Genomic DNA, 22,130 nt, shown 5'->3' on the forward strand with positions numbered 1-22,130 from the left:
AGTTCAATTAACTTCGAACACGATTTGAAACCAGGATCTGAAATGACGAGAATTGAACTCATTTTCCAATTAATAAATAAAATACAGGCTCCATGCCTCAGAGAAACATGATCTTTATTTTTTTTTCTTCTTTGCAGAAAATACAAAAGCTTCCTTCTGAATTGGTGCTTTCCCAACAAACTGCATTGGTTTAGAAGCTTAAATTACAAAGATCGATTAAGAGAGAACACCTGTAATCCCACAGTTCACTTCACAGCACGCTGACCTGGAGTGCATCTCAAGGAGAAAAAAAAAATCAATAAGAACTATAATAAACGCTGTGAACTCGGGAAAGGCCTTCAATATAAATTAGGATTGGAAAATGAGAACAGGATTTCTGATTGCTCACAGCTTCAAGTGGTGCACAAGGAATATGCAATTCAAATCTAAAAATGCCATTTAATCCTATTTCATCTAGCGCGGTCCTCATACAGCTAAAAATCTGCAAATCAAGTTCTCGCAAAACAATTCTATGAGAATCCCTTATAAATATCCAGTTTTATATCCATTTTCAAATAAAACAACAGAAGTGTAAAAAGTCTAAAAGACACATTCGAAGCCACTGAAAGCCAACAAACATGAAACACTGGTGGCACTGCCCAGGTCTGGCTTGTGAAGATATACAGAGACATGGAAGGTATATATAGACAATGTTACAGGACATAAAGACATTTTGGACTGCTCTGAAGACAAGGGCAGTGCTGTGAAACATGTTCCTCAAAGAGCAGTTTAAGGTCTTTCTTGGCAAAAGTGCAGTCCAAGATGTGTTATATACACTTCCTTAAGAGAGAAAACTTTTCAGGACAGTGGCCATACCACATCATCGTGCACAGAACGTATTTAAGGACAGCACTGTGGCCTTGCGACCCAGAGAGCTAGAGAAGATGCAGGCTGGGATTGGTCAGTGACGACCTGTCTCTCCCACCCCTGCATTTGGTTTTTACCCGTTACCACAATCCAGAGTGCCAAAGGTTAGCAGGACAGCGCCATAGAGCAAGCACTAACTGCTCATAGGTCCGTCAGTCTCTTGTAACTCTATTCCAGCCCTGGCTCAAACACAGACCTCTCTCCCCCCCTGCTCATACTGCCCTTCGCTGCAGCTGTAAGACCAGCACATGAGCTGTTACTTGATTAAAAAAAAGAACTGGATTAATAAATCACAACTGAGCCAATACTATAAAAACTTCCCAAGTGGCCAGTTCGTTTTCTGAAATGTAACATTTAGGAAGAAAAAAGAAAAACACTCCCTTTAAATAACGTGAAAAAAAAAAATCCGCCAACGGCACCTGCTGAACACTGCCCCGTGACGTGGGACACATCTTTGGAAAATACCGCCCCTCTGAAACGGCTCAGGAGACAGAAGTCAAAAATCGCTAGCAAACGGAGCAAGCCGCGCAGGTGCATCAGGGAGACATTTACCGTCGTGAATCCCCACTGGAAACAAAAAAAAAAAAACACCAGAGACCGCTGGGATATTATCAGAGGATCCAGGCAGGGACTGAGCATGAACTAGTGGCAGAAGAATTTCAAACTCAAAACAGTCGTCCCAGAGCAGCACTGCATGGCTTTAAAAAAAAGAAGCAATTTGCGCAGGTGAGACGCGAGATAACAGAACTGGGACACTGTGCAGAGTACGGTGCACACAACTGGAATGTTAAAGAAGAGAAGAGCACAGCTACTGGCCGACTGCAGCAGTGCCGCTGTCTAATCGCTGAGGGCAACTCGCTCTCCTGATTTCAGAAATATTTACACTCGCTGCCCCCACATCACCGTTCCCATGAGACACCCCTGCTGCAGTCTCACATCGCAGGGTGGGGAAACCACATAATAAATTAAAAGTCTGAAGAGATGAATAAAGTCCCCCATTAAAAACAAGAACAAAAAGTTCGTACTTAAAATATTTCGACTCCAAAAAGCACAGATGAATAAAAAAAAAATGCTATGGCATACAGCTTTTGACATTTGTGCACAATTCACTGCAGCGGGAGAGGGGGGGAGGGGGACAGGAAATTCAGGAGAAAAAAAAATGGCGCTTTGAACAAGACTTGGCCTCTAGGCAGAATCTGATTGCTCAGCCGACACGCGCAGGTGGAGGAGCCAGGCTCAGTCGTCCACTCCGATGTTGCGGAACAGATAGGACATGGATTCGCCGTTGTGGATGCGCCGGATGGCCTCGGACAGGATCATGCTGATGTCCACTGTCTGGATCTTGGGACACTGCAGCTTCTGGATCTCGTGAGGGATGGTGTTTGTCACAACCACCTGTGGGCAAACACAGCGACATCCAGGGGACAGAATGCACAGCCACAACCCACCCCTTTACAGAGACAGCCCACTGACGCCCGGACCAACACTGCTGCTGTAAAGGTACAATATGCCCTCTGCCAGATAATGACTCAATGCAGTGAGTGAGGTTTGCTTTCCAACACAGCATAGGGGACACATCCTGACAGTTAAAAATGGTAGCTACAACATCAGAGAAATCCTATTTTCTTGTCGTGCTTCCACAACCAGACCATAATCATCACCCATCACCGTGACAGCCTGTCTCGGGCCCAGTCTCTTCCACAAGGCCGTCTAACTTGATGCTGATGCGCTTATTCCTGCACAGGTGCATCAGCTGTGAACCGGAGCGTCTCTCTTTTAGGACCCTAATTCCACAGTGCCTAACGCTACATGTTGAACCTCTAGCTGTGGATGTGAGATGCACAGTGTTGAATGAGGGCAAATGAACTCCTCGACACCTCCTCCAGGGGATGTGGGTGGCCAAACCCAGCAGGGGAGGAGAGACCCTGACCTCGTCGATGGCGGACTCCTCTATGAGCCGTGGGGCGTCGGAGGACAGGATGCCGTGGGTGGCCATCACGTAGATCTTGTAGGCCCCCCTCTCCTTCAGGGTCTCGGCCGCGGCCAGGAAACTGTCCACATCGTCGATGATGTCGTCCTGCAGGGAGCAGACGGCACAGCGCCGGAAGGGATTTTGAAGGAGACAGCCCTCGGTCCAGATGTTGCCGGACGGCGGGAGTCCAACATGCACACGACGAGGTCAGGGACGACCGAAAATTAATCAACATTTGTGAACCCGCACTCGGAATTAGATGCTGCAGCAAGCAGAACAGGAATGGGCAATGGCTTTCTTCAAGGAGCTGCAGGCTTTTCTGAATATCACCAACACGCAGGGCCTTTAGGCATTTAAATACTTCGTCCCAGATTAACGTGTATACTTCAGACCCACACCTCAATCATAAAATCCTGACCCTGGAACAGAGTCTTCTCATATGCCCACCCAACAGAAAGTCACCATGACACCGAAGACGGGCCAAATGAGCCCCTGTCTGGTCCTGAAGAACAGCTCTGAAGTTCAAGAGGATTACACGGCTCAAGGGAAACGAGCCCTCAAGGACCATGTTTGCAGAGCTTGACCCAGGCGAAATAAAATTCACAACTGTTTGCGATCACAATGCAGTGAACCCGTCAGGCACGCAGAGAGAAGCCACACGCTCAGGCCTCAGTACTCACCACTATGATGGCAATTCTCCCACCGACGTCTCCTACCACTGTAATGGGGGGCTTCTCTTTGGGAATGAGCACTGGGCAGAGACAGGCAGACAAAAGAGTCACGTTAGGAAAGGAGGGACAGGAACAGGACTTGCAGAAAGAAAGAATTCTGACAGGACCTGAAACTGCATCCACAAATCAGTGCCTCATGATGTTTAACGCCTTCCCATAGGAGCATTCCGGGGTAAAACCAGCAAACGGACAATGGTTCTGAAGCGTCTCGGAGACAGGATGGGGGAAAAAAAAAAACAGAACAAGGAGGAATAAGCTGCACTCTCCCAGTCTCAGGACAGAGGACGGCGGCGTGTCTTACAGGGTATCTCCATGCTGGGATGGATGGCGCCCAAGTTCTTCACGGTGGGCGGAGAGTGGCGGCCGTCGACCATGTCCGACTCGGCGTCCTGCGCCTCGCCGTGGATGACCGCGATGCCCAGCCGCAGCCGCTCCGCGAACGACTGCGCCCTGCAAACCGCGGGACAGCGCCGTTACGGCAACACACAGCGGCTGCTCGACCCCACAAGCACCACCTGGAGCTGCATGCTACCAGGGTTACAGCACTGTGCGCCTGCTGGGAAAGCTAAAAGCACCGCTTCTATACGACACAGGACAGCTACCGTCAGTCCTTTCAGAAACAGACCACACTGGACACCCAAGCACTGTTCCCTCATTTCAGCTTCACGCTGCACAATTTACACCGAGAGGCACCACAAACACTGACCAATAAGCAGCTTTCACACTGCCTGTATCTGCTTTTGTAGCATTTCTGCATGTTCCAGCTGGGTGGTCCACCCAGGACTCAGTGGGATAAGACACACACAAATCACAAGTCATGCACTGAGGCTCTCCTCAGACAGAGGGATGTAAGTTGGCATTTTATTTTACAGCTTCAATAACTGGGGGGAAAAATGAAAAGATGATGATGGGCACAAACAGAACAAGAAAATGCAGGACAGCTTACCTTTTGGCTGAGGCTGGAGATTTGGCAACAATTACTGCATTTCTATAGTCGGGGATCTGCAGATTTTAAACACATATAGCCAGCCGTTACTGCGAAGTAGGCTCATGACAAGATTAATCTTTCAAAGCTTTTCATGAACTGTTGAGGATTTCTCCGTTCACCAATCCAGTGAATCCACTTTATTCGCCTTGCATTAGGAATTTGTTTTTTTCCGCATACCCCAGCTTGCTCTCCATGAGACACACAGACAGGGAGAGAAGCTTGGGGTCAGAGCGCAGGGTCAGCCATTTATACGACGCCCCTGGAGCAGCTGGGGGTAAGGGCCTTGCTCAGGGGCCCAACGGAGTAGGATTCCTCCGCCAGCCATGGGATTTGAACCGGCAGCCTTCCAGCCACAGAAGCAGATCCTTAGGCAGTCGGTAAAACTGATCCGCTCTGCTTTACCGACTGCCTGTGCTTGTGGTCTGAAAAATAAGACTGAGCTGCACAAACAGAAGAAAAGTTACACTCACTGAGAACCTTCAAGAACTTTATCACTTGCAAAAGAACAGTTCGTTCTTCGGCTATCTAGTTCTCAACTCTATTTAGTGTATACAGATGGGTTTAGTTCAGTTCGCTTATTATATTTGTATATATGTCCCTGCTTGACAGACATACATACACCCCATTCGCACTACTACAACTCTATTGCAACGGCAACACATACTCATGGTATCGATGGCCTTGCGCCAGCAAATAACCAGACTTAGCTGGAAATAAGCGTATTTTAATCAGGCCCAGCGACAAAGCTGACAGTGGGTGGAGAGAAGATGGATTACAGCCATAACGATGAATGGGAATGCTAACAAAGCACAGACATTTCTCCTACAAAGCATGTTTAAATGGCGCAAATCGGATATAGCACACTTATTTAATATGGGAATATTCTTTATAGTGTGCAGATGTCGGTTGGGTATAACGCAATCTCATTCTGGAAGTATCACCTCGCGTTTACGGAAAAAAAAGGAGTTGTGCATGCAGTTCAGTAGCACACAGCTGCTCAGTGGGCACTGCATGTTTGTTTAGAAGCTGTAGCTTTGCTGGATTATTTCATTATTAATTTAATATTTTGTGCCTCCTTTATGGCAATTCTGGCTAAAAAAAGGTGACAAACATCCGCACAGAAAGCGCTGTGCTAGTAAAAGTGCTGGAGGAGATCGAAAAAGAAAGGCTATCACTCAAGAGCAAAGCTTGGATGTAATAAAGTACTTTGAACATCCAATATTGTTCATGCAACAAGTCTTATTGAACCCACACTGTGTACTGTTAGGGACAGTGCTACCAAGGTAAAAGAAAGTGGTCTTGCTGGAACAAAAATAAGTGCTGCAAAACTGCAAGGACAAAGGCCTAAGGTGTTAGACAAGGTGGAACGCCTCTTAAGTCTGTGGACTGAAGACCAATCATAGAAACAGGCAGGCACAAGTCTTCTGACAATAAAAGAAAAACAAAAAAAAAAATGGTCTCGTCTGCCCCTAACCCTATCCCCTCCCCCATAAAACACGTATTTATATAGTGTGATTTTCTAACATGCAAGGTATCGCAGGAACACAACTCTCTCAGAAATGACCGTACAGGACACTGTGGTCCGATAGAAATGTGCAAAAGGAAGTGGACTCAAGCGTGAGCAACTGCAAGAAAAATAAACCTTTTTAGCAAGTAAAAAAAAAAAATTCACACTCCCCAAAAATACCCCTTGTAGTCTCTCGCACTGCAATGGTTACCAGTGCACTTAGTGTCAGGCGAGCAGAACATGCTCTTCGCAGAAAAGAGTGGCGCAGGCCTCATTGAACACTCGGTTGATCACCAGGGTCAAATGTACTGTACTGAACTCTGCGGGGTGGCCCACACATTTGTCAGAAACCGCCAGGAGTGACAGGAGTTTGGAAGCAAGGGAGCTGGGAAACTTGTGTGTGTGTGCGAGAGTGCAAGGCAGACCCAGGATTGCAAGCTTATCGATTTTGGCAAAAGCAGTCACTCCTCTCGAAAAGATTCACACAACAGTCGCCTACAAGTGCTGATTGGTTTTCTCTTGGCACCAAGATCCTCGGAGAGCAATCTGAAATTAGGGGAAACTTCAGGTCTCGTAGCTACCATGCTCTGAATAAGGATGAGCAAATAACGGTGTGTTTCGAGGGCGCGTTATAGACAGCCCCTTACCTCTTCCTGGATGTACTGCAAAAGGAATGGAGAAGCACGCAGATTATCCACTGGGATGTTAAAGAAGCCCTGGATCTCCTTCTGGTGCAAATCCATGGTGATCAGGTGAGTCAGCCCTGCAGGAATAAAGAAAATTAAGAAAATGAAGGTGTCGTGGTACGTACAATTCAAGCAAAATGTCATTAAAAAAATTATGGGGGGGGAAGACTCTGGCAGACAAAGTATTAGCTGCATGGACAGGCCACAGCCAAAACATGCTATGTTGTGGAAGAGGGTGACAGGGTATATTCACTAGGACAGCGTGCAAAGGCAGCTGGCGCAGTTAGAAGTGAAGATCTCGAGGAAAGCAGGGCGGCCCTCCCAGGATGAGACCCCCTCCCCCACCTGCTTTGCACATCATGGAGGCGAGGAGCTTGGAGACGATGGAGCCCCTCTTCCTCATCTTGCACTGCTTGCTGTAGGGGAAGTAGGGAATGACGCCGATGATGCTGCGGGCGCAGGACGTCCTGCAGGCGTACACCATGATCAGGAGCTCCATGATGGTGGTGTTCACGTCCCTGAGGTCGGAGAGGGAGGCAGGGGGTCACCGGGCTGACCCTGCACCTCGGCGGGCACTGACGGCGAGCGCAGGTGCAGAAACCCGAGACATGATCGCTCCCTCCACCCACACGTCAAGGGTGCGCTCGCGACAATAAAGGGGCAGGTAACTGCTCCTAGACTGCTCTGATCGTTTCTGGTTTGCCAACTAATTTGGCGGATGAGTCCGATCCGGCTGTTGTCCACCATGTAGACCGGGGGTATTCAATAGCTTGAATGACCTCAGCACCAGCCCTTGCTGTCATGTCATTGGTTGCCATTACAAAACACTGGATCAGGGCTACCACTAGTTTCTCATAAATTGTGAAGCAAGTAGGGTATGCAGCACACTAGTACCCAATGCACTTACAGAGGTTTAGAGGCCTATTTTCACTCAACTATGTTGACTGTAGCAGAACTGAGTTACACTAAAACACAGATCTCGCATTCAAGAAGCAACTTTCCACTGACAGACTGCCAGCTCCAGGCATGCACATGAGACTAGAACAGATCTGATGATCACGCTGCTGCCTGAAACCCAGACCATGTAGGAAACCCAAAAGGAGATGAGGGATGCTACACTGTTAGAATACGACAATCCGTGGAAAGAGAAGCACTCAAAGGTCTCTCGTTTCTTAGCCTGTATCTGTCTCTGTGCCTTTTTAATCCCCTCCTCTATTCATAAACCTACTTTGACACCGTCTGGATGATGAAGACATCTTTCCCTCGCACTGACTCCTGGATCTGAACCCGTGTTTCTGAGGGAAGAAAAGTCACACAGAGAATGAGCGACAAGCGTCCAAGGACTAAGCTCAGACATACAGCTGGGACGGAGGACCACAGTCCCAGCACACTTGGCACCAGCTTCCCCCAGACAAGAGAAAAAAAATCTCCTTTGTCACAGTATTGCAATGTTCCTTTTCGGTTTAATAACGCTAGTGGACCACAGAGCTCCATTTGTAGATAATTTTGTTAAAATGCTTGAAGTATGTGGAATCTGACAAAGGTTTAAATCCCTCCACACTAGGGGGTGGTGCTAGATATGAGAAGGTTAAGTATCTTCCTACAGATGAATAGGTATCCCATTTCAGACACACCAAGCACAACCCTGTCATTTCCTCTGTTAATGCCCATTCCCAAGGGCAAAAGAATACTTGAAACATTGAATACATGAACATTCTTAAACCTTTTACCATGTTATGTTAATTCAAAGGAATTTCTTGCACTGCATAATATGAAAAAAAAAAGATAAGAAAAACATTTTTTTTATTGCAGTCAAACTCCTACTATTTTTTTTAGCAAAAACTTATGCTTTAAGTACATTCAAAGTCAGGGCGCAAACAAAACTTCACCTTGCTCACTGGGCTCTGCAGCGGGTCTCAGGTCTAATGTTGAAAGGCTGACTTTAAACCTGCTCATTTATTGAGAACTCTGGATTGAGCCTGCTAGCCCAGCCAACCTGAGCCCTGCCCTCATCCCACAGAGGCAGGCTCAAGTCTAAGGTATGGCTGAGATGTGCCCAACTAGGCTTCAATTCTATCAGCTCTCCATACAGTCCAACAACCCCAACCAGGGGTGAAAGACCAGGATCACATGGATCACATATTTCTGGCTCTGTTCTCCAGATAAGCAGCCTGGCCTGAGCTGGGTTCATCCTGCAAAACAAACAGCTAAATTCCATCTCTCATTATCACAGAGGGCGAGGCATAGGGAGAGATACCAAACTGCATTTTCAGCACTCCCGTTGTTAAACACAAGCTCATCTGCAAGAGCAGGCAACAGTCAAACAATATTTTTAAGGAGATGAACATGCAGGTCTGTTTAGTACGCTAGACCATTAATCATGAATGTGTTAGGAAACCGTACGGATTCACCTTCCTTTTCCCAATATCAAAACTGAGTCAAATCAGCTTTTAAGAAGAATGAACCGTTTGTATCAATGCATGACTGTGTTGAAGCTTTAATTACCTCTATTGGCTTCCTGATAGACCAGCACTTTTCCCAACTCCACTCCAAGACGCCTAGAAAAGATCAGAAAGAGAAAAAGAGAAAATTACATTTTACACGACATCACTTAATAATTGGGTATGAGAATCTTAGTACTCCTAAAACAGGGCCAAGCAGCTACTACTCCCATTTATTAAGGCTTTGACTCCAATCCCACTGCTGGCACCACAAATTCCAGCAGTACAAAAAAGTTCCATATGGTTTCAGTACCAGCATCCTGAAATCCTTAACAAACTCTAAAGAAAAATATTGTTCCATTTTTTTATCCTGAAAAGACCAACTACATTGAGAAATGACAAACACAGCTTTAAATAGTTAACATGTGCATTTTAGTCACTGCTGGGATACGTATAGGTCCTAGGTTGCTGCTTACATCAGTGTTGGGCTACACAACATTTGTACGCTAAGAAGTGAATTTCACAAGACATCCTAAGCAATCAGATTTCATTTAGCCTCCTCAGGCCAAATATTTTGGATTTTTTAAAAGAGGGGCCGTGTTGTTTTTCCTATTGTGAAAGTGTTTGCCGTGCACCAAGTATTCAATGGCTTTTTCAAACAAATTGCAAGAAAGGTCTTCTGGATGAAGTGGACTAGACTGAAAGGCAAAATAAGTTTAAAAACGCGGCTTTGCTCCTCCTAAGTGGAAGTAAAAAATCAAGCCACGGAAGGAAGTTACAAAACTGCGCTGCAAAAAAGCAGAAAGACATTCGAAGACCGCAAAGGTTCAGAAAGAACATTTCCTCAGCAGTCCAGAGATCTGTTCGATGAGTTTCACCAAAAAAAAAAACGAGACGTGATTGTATCAGGAATACAAGTACTGCTTGTCTCTACCAGAACAGTGTATGGACGTCTATGCAAAACAGGACATGAAATTGACAAAAAGCCAATGACTGCATGAAAAGACAGCAGCGTTTAGTGAAGACATGATGAGAGCATCGATGTAAATGACATTTGGCAGCAGTTGCAAGAGATCGCGCTTCTTTAAGAAAAGAACTTTGCTTAAATCACTCCATGGTTCAGCAAGTGGGGACCCATTTGGAAAAACGAGCAATAGACAGTTCCATTAACCATCTCTGCTGCTTGCAGCTACCTGGCTGCGATTTTTAAAAAGAAGTCAATGTCTTTCTCGGGGGTGCAAGGCAAATATTCCTGCATATTTATAAAACCTGGAAGGCATGTTGCAAAACAGCAGTTATTATAAAATAGCAGTTATTTCTTGGGGGATATTCAAGCTTCGGCTTTCCTCTGCTTCCATCACATCCAGGAGCTTGTGATTGTAAGCTTTGTCAGTGCCGATTAGACTGGAATGTACATGCAACGATCTAGAATCAGATTTTTCTGACAGATTTCAAGATTAACAGTAACTTGGACTAATGATTTCTTTCCTAATTAAAAACAAGAAACGTCAACAAAAGTGACTTGGATTGGCATTGCAGTTTAATGGCTGTTGATTTCCAAATGGAATTCACCAAGAGGAGTGCACTTTTGAAGCTACTGTAGAAAGCGAGATTATGGGGATTATTCTGGACATCCCTTGTAAAGAAAACTGTTTGCAATGCTTTCAGCACTTTGACCAACATTCCTGTGTAAACCAGTATTTTACAAGTGGAATCTGTCGTCAGTCTCTCTCAGATCCTGTTAACTGAATATTCAGAAGCCTGTGTGCATCAAAAAGTATTCCAATACGTGCAGGAAATTCTGCAAGTAAAAGCAAGGATCACGCTAAATGGCTGTGATCCGGATTAATTTTAAATGTCGCTTCTTAAGCATCTATGAAAACCTCAACTACATGCAATTATTCAATCAAATGTTTTACTAGCACACAAAGGCATAGTGAGAATAAATCTAGACTTGGCATACCACTTTTGAGAGATGTTTTGTGCATATAACAATACAATGCCAACTGTTTTAGAAAGTGCTGTTTAACCATAAACAAAAAAATATACTACTGAAACACAGAATGCTTATTGAGAACGTCACAAGTTGGATGGTTATTAAAAACGTGAAATTTTAATTCAAAGCCACTTTGTATACCATCTTCATCATCTTCAATAAGATGCTTCTTCCTGGTTTAAACTGACCAACGACTGGTTTCTCTCTAGTTCAAGGCTTTCCAGCTGACCTGTCAATTCTCTAACATTAAAATGCAGAAGCCCAGGTCACAACACTGGCTATTGCAACAACCAAATAAGCAGTTGCTAAAATGGCATTTTAGAGAGCCTGACTGATCCTTTGTTGCAGATAAAGCACTGAGAGTTTACCTGAACTCCCTTCAGCTTCCTCATTTCTTTTATACCCTCCCAGTCACACTGGGCAGAGGCTGCTTACTGGTCTGTACCAATTCCTCCGAGGTACTGTGCTCACATGAAACATGTCGAGAATAAGTCATGAGCTTCAAAAATGAACATCTGTACAGGCACTTTATCAGAAAAAAAGTCAATGATCCTCTACTCACAGGTTTACAAGTTAATATGATCAGCCAGAACACAGAACACTGGCACAGACAGGTATATGAATGATAAAGCGTCGGTCAATATTCAGTATATCTGATCGATATTTGATCATAAGAATCCTTTTTACTACACAGGTAAGTTGATGAAGAGACTTGTGATCAAGTCTCTCAATCATGGCTTCCCTGCAGCACGCCAACAACAAACGGATCTGCACATCCTGCCAAAAACACCTCCAGACAAGAACTTAAGTCACCCCTTAACAACTGCTGAGCTTTTCAGATGCCAGTTTCTCTATTTTTATCCCAGGCTTGAGAGTAAAAGCTGTATTACTTGCTTTGGGGGGTTATAATGAATCTAATTTTTTAGATGGAAGTGTACTATTCAAATTAAGGGACGTTACACAAAGCTGTATAAGGCACTACTTAGGCCTTCACATTTAGAAAGCTGTGTACCATTTTGGTAACTACCTTATAGAAAATATATTACAGATCAGGAAACCAGATAAGAGAGTGCAGGTGTATTCTGCAGCTTAAGGGGAGGTCCTACACTGACAGGCTGAAGGAACTGAACCTTCGCAGCCCTGAACAGAAAAGTAAACTAGGGGACTTCATAAAAGTACTCAAAGCCATTAACCAAGTCAAGGAGGTATAGCTGTGTCACCACGTGCAGGCTGCAAAGGAACAAGTAGAGGTCATACCCGAAGAAGCCTCCACAGCCGAAACGTTGTGTTTCTCGTCTTCTCTTTTCAGCATGGAATAAACCTTTACTTGTTCCTTATTTCCCAGTTCAGCCCAGCGGAGTTCTTTCGAGTTCTTTACCGAGAACAGAAGACACTTCTTTTCCCAAAAAGGTGGAACAAGCTGCCCAGCCATGTGGTTGAAACAGATATCCTGGGCTTCTATTCTTAGTATAGCAATGCTTTACAATTTTTATGTTCCAAACACCTACCAGTTTTGTATCCAGCTCCAGACAATTCAAGTGAAATATCTCTGGGAGCGGACAGACCAGATTCCAGGCACTGGCAGGTGAATGTCTGCTAACGAGCTCATGAGGGACGAGATGAAACGCTGAGCTGCTAGGACACGGGCTCTTATGCACTACTGCACCATGGGAGACAGGCACAGTCCCGGGAGTGAGCAGGAAAGGGCTCCTGCTTTGTTTAAGCAAATGAGGCAGTGCAGCCCCAGACTGAATGCCTACGTTAACCTTTACGCCACGGGGAATTTGCACAAGAAAAAAAAAAAAGAACCACTACCGTTTTGCAAAATCAAGACACATTTAAGAGAGATGCTTCAGCACCACTTGCAGCTGAGATGTGGTTCTGCTAGAGAGCTTAAAGAGACGATCAGCTTAATTGAGTGGCAGAGGAAAAAACGCTGGGATTTTCTATCAGAAACAATGTTTAATTCCTGCAACCAATCATCAGAGCACTCCAGATATGAAGATACAGCAGATACATTTAATGTGAAGTTGCAGATCTGAATTAAAAAAACAGCAAAACCTTGATTAGAATTCTACAGCCCCTGCGGTCTTGCTGTCCTTCAGTGCTGCTGCAGCACCACTGTGGAAAGATTTTTAAAGGCCGTCTGTGTCACTACAAAAAGCAGCTCAATTTTGTCTGATCCAATATTTCATTTCTTTTTCTCTTCGGGGTTTGTCACTGTACAGAGATCTGACGTTTCCAAGAGTAGGTACGAAACTATGCAACGATGCACAAGAGTCACCTGACTGCCCCAGCGTTGCTGAAATTTCCAAGAATCCCCCTGCACTGGAGTGCTTCCTTGCAGAAAGGAATTTATAGAGGGATGTACTCCATCAGACACAGAAGGAAAAAACTCAAACTCCTGGAGCTTCTAATAGCCTACACTGGGGCGTACTGGGAATCATAATATTATAACAGATAGCCCCAGTTTTTGTACTTCCACCATAACAGATACCAGCGTTTTTACAGATAAAACATTCTGCCCTTTCTATAAAAATGGCTGCTAAAAATTCCCATCAAGCTCAGCGGCAATACAAAGGCCTGAAGACTTAAGTGGAAATTGAATTTACAGCCATTCAAGACAACAGAAAACAGGAAATACTTATCAAGACAGAGTTTTGGGGAATCTGGAACTAGCTCCCATTTCGTGAGGCTGAAGCAAAGTGTGTGTGATCCTTTCGAAATGGAAAAATAATATTCTCATGCTACCAGCCACCAGTACAATCGAGATCAGTCAAACAGCCCCCTCTTGTTTAAAAGACGCATATGCTGGGAACTTCCTTCAGCTCAAAGCTCTCCAAAAGCTTGATGGTAAAACGCCATTTTAAATCTTTAGCTCATGTACACGAAACGAAATGCAACAGGGACAAACTTACTCACCGGCTGCCATAAGACGATTTCACTTTCAAGTACGGGAGTTTTTAAATCCCAAAACAAAATGCTCACCTTTCTTTACAAAACTAACGGCACTATTTGAACAAGATAAAATTCACATTTGACCGGCTCCACTGCAAAGGAGTCAAATGTATCCCTTATCTAGTCTGGGGGGACAAAAAAAACACTTGTTACTCATTTCCCCTGGATACAATGAGCCATATTCATTCTGTCAAACTGTTCTTTTTTTAACAACTTAACTTAAACAGATGCTTAATATGGGGAAAAAATAGAAATCAGGAACCAAAAGCACACTGTGTCCCTTTGTGAACAAGAAGGGATAAAAGATTGATCTATTTTTAGGCGTCTCACACAAGACAGCATTTCAGGCGCTGAATATTTCATGGCTGTTACACCCATGTTGTGCACAAAGCTAGAATCCTGCAAAAATCCTGCTTTTCAGCTATACCACCTTCAAAAAAGTCTACACAGCTTGCAAAACCTGAGCTGTGCAGCTGGAAAATTTATTGGGTTTTCTGAAAGGCTGCCCGTTTACTTACATGAAGAACACACAGAGTAAAGGTTTTAAACGATTATAACCCAAGCGCGCCTAGGCACATAAAAGCCGCACAGGATTTTAACCAGCAGAGGATGTGCAGGGGCTCTTTCTCCATGCACAGCCAAGGGTCAGAAACCAGCAGCCAGGCCGTCAGAGGACAGCGGACGGTCCTGTACTCACTCGGCAATCCTCTTGCCCAGCTCCATGCACGAGGGGTTCGAATTGGCCGTGAAGATGACCAGACCTCCCTTGGTGGCATTCATGGTGGACAGGGCGGACGCGGCGGTGTTTCGGGACTGGGAAAGCGTCTCCCGGGGCTCCCAGGCACTGCTGTAGCCTTCCTGCAACGACAGGGACACGACCTTAACGTTGCCCATTCGTGCAGACTGCGCCCCTTGCTGCGCTTTAAAGAGAGAAATGTCACGGCGGCATTGCGTGATGACAGGCCCCGCTCCGTCTGCACAACACCCCAGGAGACGGCAGTGACCAGTCCCCCCGTGCCTGGACAATAACAACACGTTACCCAATTCGGTGCTTAAGTGTTCAAATACATTCACATAAAATAAGCACTTCCATCTTAAAGCAACACGAGTCAACTAGCCGTGGCGGTGTCTAGTGACTAGACAGTCCGGTTACTGTTTACTTTAGTTCACTTTGCTCACCACCACCTATAATTGGTCACAAAACGCCAACTGACGTTGGACCCAGCGGTAACAGTACGAACCCCAACTGCTTGCGTTTATAACGTATGGGCACACAATTGCACGTCTCCAGAAACAGCCCGTTCAGTACTGCGTTCATTCCCATTATCTCTGCAAGATAAGCACAGGGCCTCCGTGGGATTAGGGGGAAGAAAAAAAAAACACTTGTGTTGGACGATTACCACCCTAAGTGAACTCTGTAACCAATGCGATAGAAACGTAACCGAGGGCGGATGCGATCTCATCCGCCCTTCAACACACAAACTACAAAGTCACTACCTGAGGCAACCACTTCTTACGCTAGTATCACTATAAACACTTCTCCTCCTGGTGAAAATTACAAGAGGCGTTCATTGAACGGGGGGGATAAAAGACAGGGATACACACTTACACGTTAGAATTGAAGTGGGGGAAACGAACTCAAATCGCAAACTCTCGGAGGCCGGAGACAGAAACAAACCGCGAGCCGGACCGCTCCGGTACCGACACTGGGTTTGCCCCCCTTTAGTTTGATTATACCCCCCTCCTCTTGTTGGCGAATTTCCCCCCTGGTTAGTCCAGACGAGGGAGCGCCTTTGAAATCGCACGACCAGGAGTTTCAGCAGAACTCGAGCAGCTTCTCCGGCACACGTGTGCTAATTGTCGACAGCACTCTTCCGCTACACCGGCCGCTCCTCGTCTGTCAGCCCATGATCGGCCCCCAACCCATCAGGCGAGCTCGAACCATTCCACCTCTCCTTCATGGCACTGTGGTCAGCAGCATGGTATTTGTTTTCCCATGTTGCTGTACCCTCAGCATCAGAAATCTTAGCGCTGACATCCTGACATCGCAAAGAGCGAAGCGAGTTGTTTTCTCCTCCAAGGCTGAATCGCAGCATCCAGCCCCTTGGGAAATGCCACCATCGCGTTGTGGCACCACGATCAGACTATTCCATTCCGCTTCAAAACACAATTTAATCAGCTATTGCTGATGACCTTTTCTTCAGTATTTCTAGCCCTCCATGGTAACTAGTCTGGCGTTTCTCGTCTTTTCTTTAATTCATTGCGCCCCGGTCATGCCACGAAAAGACCGGTGATCTTTCATACAGATCATTCAAACTATCTTGTGAAAGTTTATGCATGATGTTAATGGTAATAATCGCTTAAAATCTTACCAGTTTGTGTTCTTTGTTAAGCTCCTAGCCAGCCCTGTGGCTCATAATAGTGTCTTCTAGTTCAACCTAACCTGCGAAGAATAATTGACGGGCCCTTCGTCCAATCGAAGGCCGAGAAGTATTACACTTGCCAGTCTTCTGAGGGAGTAGGAAAGGGGCGCCATTTTGGCTCACCTGTGGGCCCCAAGTGCGCGGTAGTCTAATCAAACGTGGAGCCAAAATGGAGTTTAATGCGTGCTTGTGGTCCTTGACTTCCTCGATTCTGCACGGCCCTGAATTAACCGGCCAATAGGAGGCACCGTGAGTCACTGTGTTTTAATCTTTTAAGGTAATCGATGGAACGGTACAAATTACCTCGAACAGACGGCAACATAGTAACATTTCCGGCGCTGCTTTGTGGTCTCACGTGTTAACCAGCATAGAGGCTTCATTCTGGCAGGGATGCGTGTCAAACAGAGCTCTAGATCTCTGCTCTTTTTTCTCCTTTTCTGATCGACTGTAATCGGTTGTATCATCCCAAATAAACCGACTAGTAGGTAATAGTAGATAGTAGATACGGTGCGTGTTTAAATGTAATGAGACAGGAGGCTGTTGTATCATTGGCTACCCTGTGTGACCGAGGATGACTGTGTTCCCTGATGATGAGGAAGGTGACTGATTGGCCCAATATGGGAGCTGCAAGGCTGTCTGGCAGGTGGAGCACACTGTGCGGTCCTGTGAGCTCTCCTCTGCGTTTTCCCCTGTGCTTCCTCTTCCTGCCTCCTGTGCAGGTGACTTCCCAGGCTGGATGTCCTTCCTCTGCCTGGTTCAGGGTTCGCTCAAGGGCCACAGTCTCCCGGGACCTCCTTCGGGATCCTGCAGTCGGACACGCGTGTGTCAGACGGAGCCTCAGGCCCGGGGGCTGCGCCGCGGTTCTCACCAAACCAAACACCCAGCCAACATGGCAGTTAGGACGGCATTGTGGGCCCTGACTTCGTCCACCCTTCTCTGTGCTCCAGGCATCGCTCTCCTGCTCTGGGTGCCGTTAGCCGGCCTCTAAAGCTCTGGGAAAACGCTCTGGCAATGGCCGACCCCTCTGGTCTAGTTTATTGTCACATGCACAAGTGCAATGAAATGCTCATTTGCATGTTTGCTCCGGTACGAAGACATTCAGGGGTCGCCCCACCATAAACACAGAACAGCAGCAACAACAACAAACAACATACAACGTGTTGGGGAGCACAGAAGATAAATATGCCGAAAGAGAGAAGTTGCTCCGTTAGCCAGCAGTTGCGTTCCCGGTCGCTAGACATTGCGGCTGGTTTATGATCGCATGAGTCCACAAGGTGTCACTGTTGAGCTGGCTCACAGACGCAGGGTTATATAACCCACTCGTGGTGGAAGTGGAGAATCGTCAACCTATTCTATTCTTACGCCCGCAGGTGTGTGCTGTTCACACGGTGAACGCCGGCGGGGCAGTTCAGACAGGCCGACGCTGTTTGACCTTAAGTACGGTTTCAAAACAGCCTGCAGTGTACATGTCCGCTTTCTAGCTCTGGAGATTAAGTGTTCAGGTGTAAGGTGCTGTCCGAAATTTTTGTCTCCTTGTTGTGATCAACCCTTAAAAGGGCTTCGCCTTGTTTATGCGCGCATTGTGCTTTTCTTCTTTTCAGTTGAAGCCGTGATGGTGAGGCCCTAAGTTTAAAGACCAAGCCCCTGGTTTCGTCAGGTCCTAGAGATCCCAGCTCCTTGTTCACTGGCCCCCGTCTGAAACGGGTTGTTTAAAAAATTACGCCTGGAAGAAATCAGATTTTTTTTTTAAATGTAAAAGATAGTCATGGAGACCAATATCCGGTTTGGTTCTGTTGTCGTTTTGTTGCCCAGCCTGGGTAACCATATCTATAACATTGTAACAGAGTGTAGTTCTCCACTAGGAGGCTGGCTCTTGATTCCTGAGGGATTGAACTCCTCGTAGGACTCATGTCAGAGGCAACATGACAAGAGTATACGGTCTCAGTCCGGTATAATTTGTGAGATTTCATGGATCCATCTGGTGTCTATGGTAAAACCAGACACTGTAGGCGATAGGGTGATTAGCAGTCTAGATTCAAGCAAAGCTTTTAGTGGTGATTCTTGAACTTGTGCCTCATTATAGCTGGCATCAGTAACGTAGCTATTATAAGAACACTTCTTACACCTGGTGAAGGTAGACTCTATCCCAGAGGAATAGGCTGTCAGGCAGGACTACGCCCCTGGCTGGGACTCCAGACCTTCACTGGAATCGCACACAAGTACACAGGAACCAGGGAGGCGGAAGGAAACCTGAGCGGTCATTAAAAAAAATCACCTGAACCCGAGACGAGCATGCAGACTCCACACAGTCCTGGCCCAGCATTGAAAACAGGACCCAAGAACTGTGATTCAGCAGCTTTAACGTCAACACCCTCATGTCACCTGACACCATTAACCATTCATGGACACACTACAATAATCCTATAATAATATAAGAATCAATGTGCAGCAGAGCAGGAACAGTTTGGATATCTATGCAGCGGGGCTACCGCAGTAAGAAAGGCTCTTCAGAACAAGTAGGGCTCACCAGCACATCTTAACTATTAAATGGTCAAGACCAGCAAGACGTTAGGTCTTCCGCAGAGCAAAAGAGTATCTGGTACATCCTTTGAAAACACAAAGGGAGTCCCATCTTTATGAGCTGTACATATGCAAGGCAATGCTTATATCTGGAAAAGCCTCATCCCTGGAGAAATTCAGTATGCAAACGGACCCGCAGGAGCCAGAAGCAGCAGCCGAAGAGGTCGGCCGCGTGTTTGCCTTCTGCCCTGCCCAGGGCTGCAGTGGAAAATGAGGGATGTGCTCAAGGCCTGATGCCCCCTCTTGGCACTACAGTGCGATGTGTGGCTTGGTCACTGAAACGATGGGATTTAGTCGGGTGTGGAATTTAGTAGCAACTTCACATCTTGACAGATGAGTAACCTGTCTACTGTGGAATCTCTCCAGCTGTCTCCAGCTTCTGGGTTAGACAGTTAGACAGAGATCTGGTTTAGTTATTGATTGATTGGTTGACGCTTCAGCACCATCTGTTTTAGAGTTCCTATGTCTCCATTCAGCCTTGTCGCACAGCGCTAGAATTCCTCCTTGTCTTCTTATCCAGTGGCTGTGTGCTTCACTGCGCTACGAAGGCAGGAGGGCCTGGCAAAGAAACTACATTTTCTCTATAATCCCTGCTGGCCGCAGCACAGAGGAAGCCTTTATCGGAAGACAGGGGCTCATAATCTTGGTCTCGGAGGCCCACAACACCTGCTGGCTCTCATCCCAGATGAGTTTAATTGCGCAATTGAGGCCTTATTCGAACTCACAAGTTGCTGGGTTGGAATATTTGCGATTTTGTTTGGACGCAGGAGTTCAGAATTTTATTCTCCTCATGAAATGCAACAGTTGAAAGGCAAGGCACAGAGGCTGGAAACAGTCTTAACAGTTCAAATTAGCCCTGTTATTAAGGCAATTAAGAGCTCCGTCGTGTCATGGAGAGCTTGGCTGGAATGAAAACCAGGAAGTGTGTGAGACACCAGGAGCAGGATTGGGTCCCTGGCTGTCAGACTCCAGAGAAATCCTTTTCCATGTTTTCTGAGCCCTACACATTAAAGGCTTCTATAGCTCACTCACTGGGTTTTGTGTCAATTTTTAAATTTAGTTTTATTCATTGCCGTGTCTGCCTTTACAGAAACAGAGTCCCTGCTCACCAGTGAGACTCAGTTCCAGCACCCTGAACCATATGGAGGCAGCCAGGCCTTTCTGGCTGTGATGAGAGTATGAGAGTACTGTAGGTGGAAGAGGATTGCAAGGAAATCCGATTATGTGAAGCCATGCAGACGAGTGTGGAGGTATCTGGCCGAGCCATGCCAGAGTTTGTAACAAAGTTCATTGGAGCTCACTGTGAGCCACTGTCAGGTCAGGTGTGCATTTTCAGCTCGCCCTGGAGCTGGAAAAGTAACTGAGCTCAGCTGAGGTACTCTGACACAATGGCTTAGTGATTCTGGAAGGCAATCGTGAGGCAAGGGGAACCATTTAACTAATCGAGACGCTATTGGGGGTCTCGTGAGGTTGTTAGCCAATGTAGAATCCAGGTGTCCAGCCCACCAGTGGAAGAAGACAGGCTGTATCTCGTATACAATATGCTGCACTTGTAACAGTGACAATAACTCATTCCCCATGGGTCTCAAGACAATTCTGATTGCACAGAGAATCAGAGAGCATTCAAACCGGGGGTCCAGCCGCAGGAGGCATTTCTTTACACCAAGGGTTGTGGGAGTATGGAAAAATATTGTAAATGTTTCAGTTCATGTACAATCAGTAAAAAGGGAAAACGCAATCACTAATGACACTTCAGCGAGCTGTTTTTAGTTATCCTTGTGTTTGTAATTACACAGTGCTTCAGGTTTTTTCTTGAATAAAAATACCACTTTCATACTCTATTTTTTCACCTTGGTCCCCTCAGATTAAATCCCGTGTTTCTAAGACGGCTTCAAAGTAGGTCTTACAACTTGCTCACCCGACAGCACAGGCCCTGCTGAATCAGTGTTCAATGTCATGGTGACATGGCTGCACACACAGCACTGAGAGAGGAGCTGGGTGTGTTAGTCAGGCCACTGTAGCCTAAGATGGATGTTCACCCTGGTGCAGCTGTGCAGGGGACTTCTCTGTGCACAAATAAAAATCTCATGTGCATTCTTTTTTTTTTTAAGATGACTTTATTGGTCATATACAATTTCTTGTATTAGAAATGTCTCTTTTCACATACCCCAACTTGCTCTCCATGAGACACACAGACAAGGAGAGAAGCTTGGGGTCAGAGCGCAGGGTCAGCCGTTTATACGGCGCCCCTGGAGCAGCTGGGGTTAAGGGCCTTGCTCAGGGGCCCAACGGAGTAGGATTCCTCTGCCAGCCGCGGGATACGAACCGGCAACCTTCCAGCCACAGGCGTAGATCCCTAGCCAGGTGCATCCAGGTGGTTTTTCTTAGCAGGATGTCACCTAAAGAGCACCGCGTGCAGGTTGATTCCAGAGGTCTTCCGTAAACACACCTGCACCCTCGCGCCCACGCTTCTCCTGTTCCCAAGTGGAGTTTTCCACAGCGAGAGAGAGAAGAGCAGATAGTGGATTCTAGCTGTCAAGGGGCACTGGCTGACTAAAAAGGCTGCTGGTTACCATAGAAACATAGCCTTCCAAGGACATGGAGTTTGTGTTTGAAGAGGCAGAGCTCTGTGCTCTGTGCCAGAGTAGAGGCACTGATAGCTTAGATGATATATACTCTAGGGAACAGCTTCAGCCCTCACTATCCAAGGAGCTCTGGGACAGGGACTCTCTGCTGTGAGGCAGGATGAGCACTGGGTATGAGCTCTTGAGCTCCAGGGATACAGTTTGCGTGTGGCAACCTGATACAGAAATATTGTCTTTCTGGAGAGCTTATGAACTTGCCTTGCCATGTGCCACAGAGGTTCCTAAAGTCTGCCGGGGAAGCAGCACAAAGTCCAAGTTTGTCGTGACAGTGCGGAGTGGGAGGTGTTGTGGCGCGCA

At 46.3% G+C, this 22,130-nt stretch overlaps 1 protein-coding gene across 2 annotated transcripts; it reads right to left on the minus strand.

Moving 5' to 3' along the window:
* Positions 1-97: 97 nt before the first annotated feature.
* Positions 98-16,699, minus strand: prpsap2 (phosphoribosyl pyrophosphate synthetase-associated protein 2). 2 transcript variants are annotated; one of them, XM_088612689.1, is made up of 11 exons: positions 16,558-16,699; positions 14,883-15,043; positions 9,296-9,348; positions 8,019-8,085; positions 7,136-7,308; positions 6,752-6,867; positions 4,556-4,611; positions 3,911-4,059; positions 3,559-3,629; positions 2,837-2,983; positions 98-2,301 (listed from the first exon to the last, which is right to left on the minus strand). In XM_088612689.1, exons 2-11 carry the CDS (start codon positions 14,963-14,965, stop codon positions 2,143-2,145), a joined length of 1,074 nt encoding a protein of 357 aa, XP_088468815.1. In that variant the 5' UTR covers positions 14,966-15,043; positions 16,558-16,699; the 3' UTR covers positions 98-2,142. The 2 variants fall into 2 exon arrangements, with proteins under 2 accessions (XP_088468815.1, XP_088468816.1); XM_088612690.1 differs by lacking the exon at positions 16,558-16,699 and adding an exon at positions 15,795-16,073.
* Positions 16,700-22,130: the final 5,431 nt, after the last annotated feature.

This window comes from Lepisosteus platostomus, chromosome 19 (assembly GCF_059453375.1).
Source record: "Lepisosteus platostomus isolate fLepPlt1 chromosome 19, fLepPlt1.hap1, whole genome shotgun sequence".
In the NCBI taxonomy this organism is placed as follows: Eukaryota; Metazoa; Chordata; class Actinopteri; order Semionotiformes; family Lepisosteidae; genus Lepisosteus; species Lepisosteus platostomus.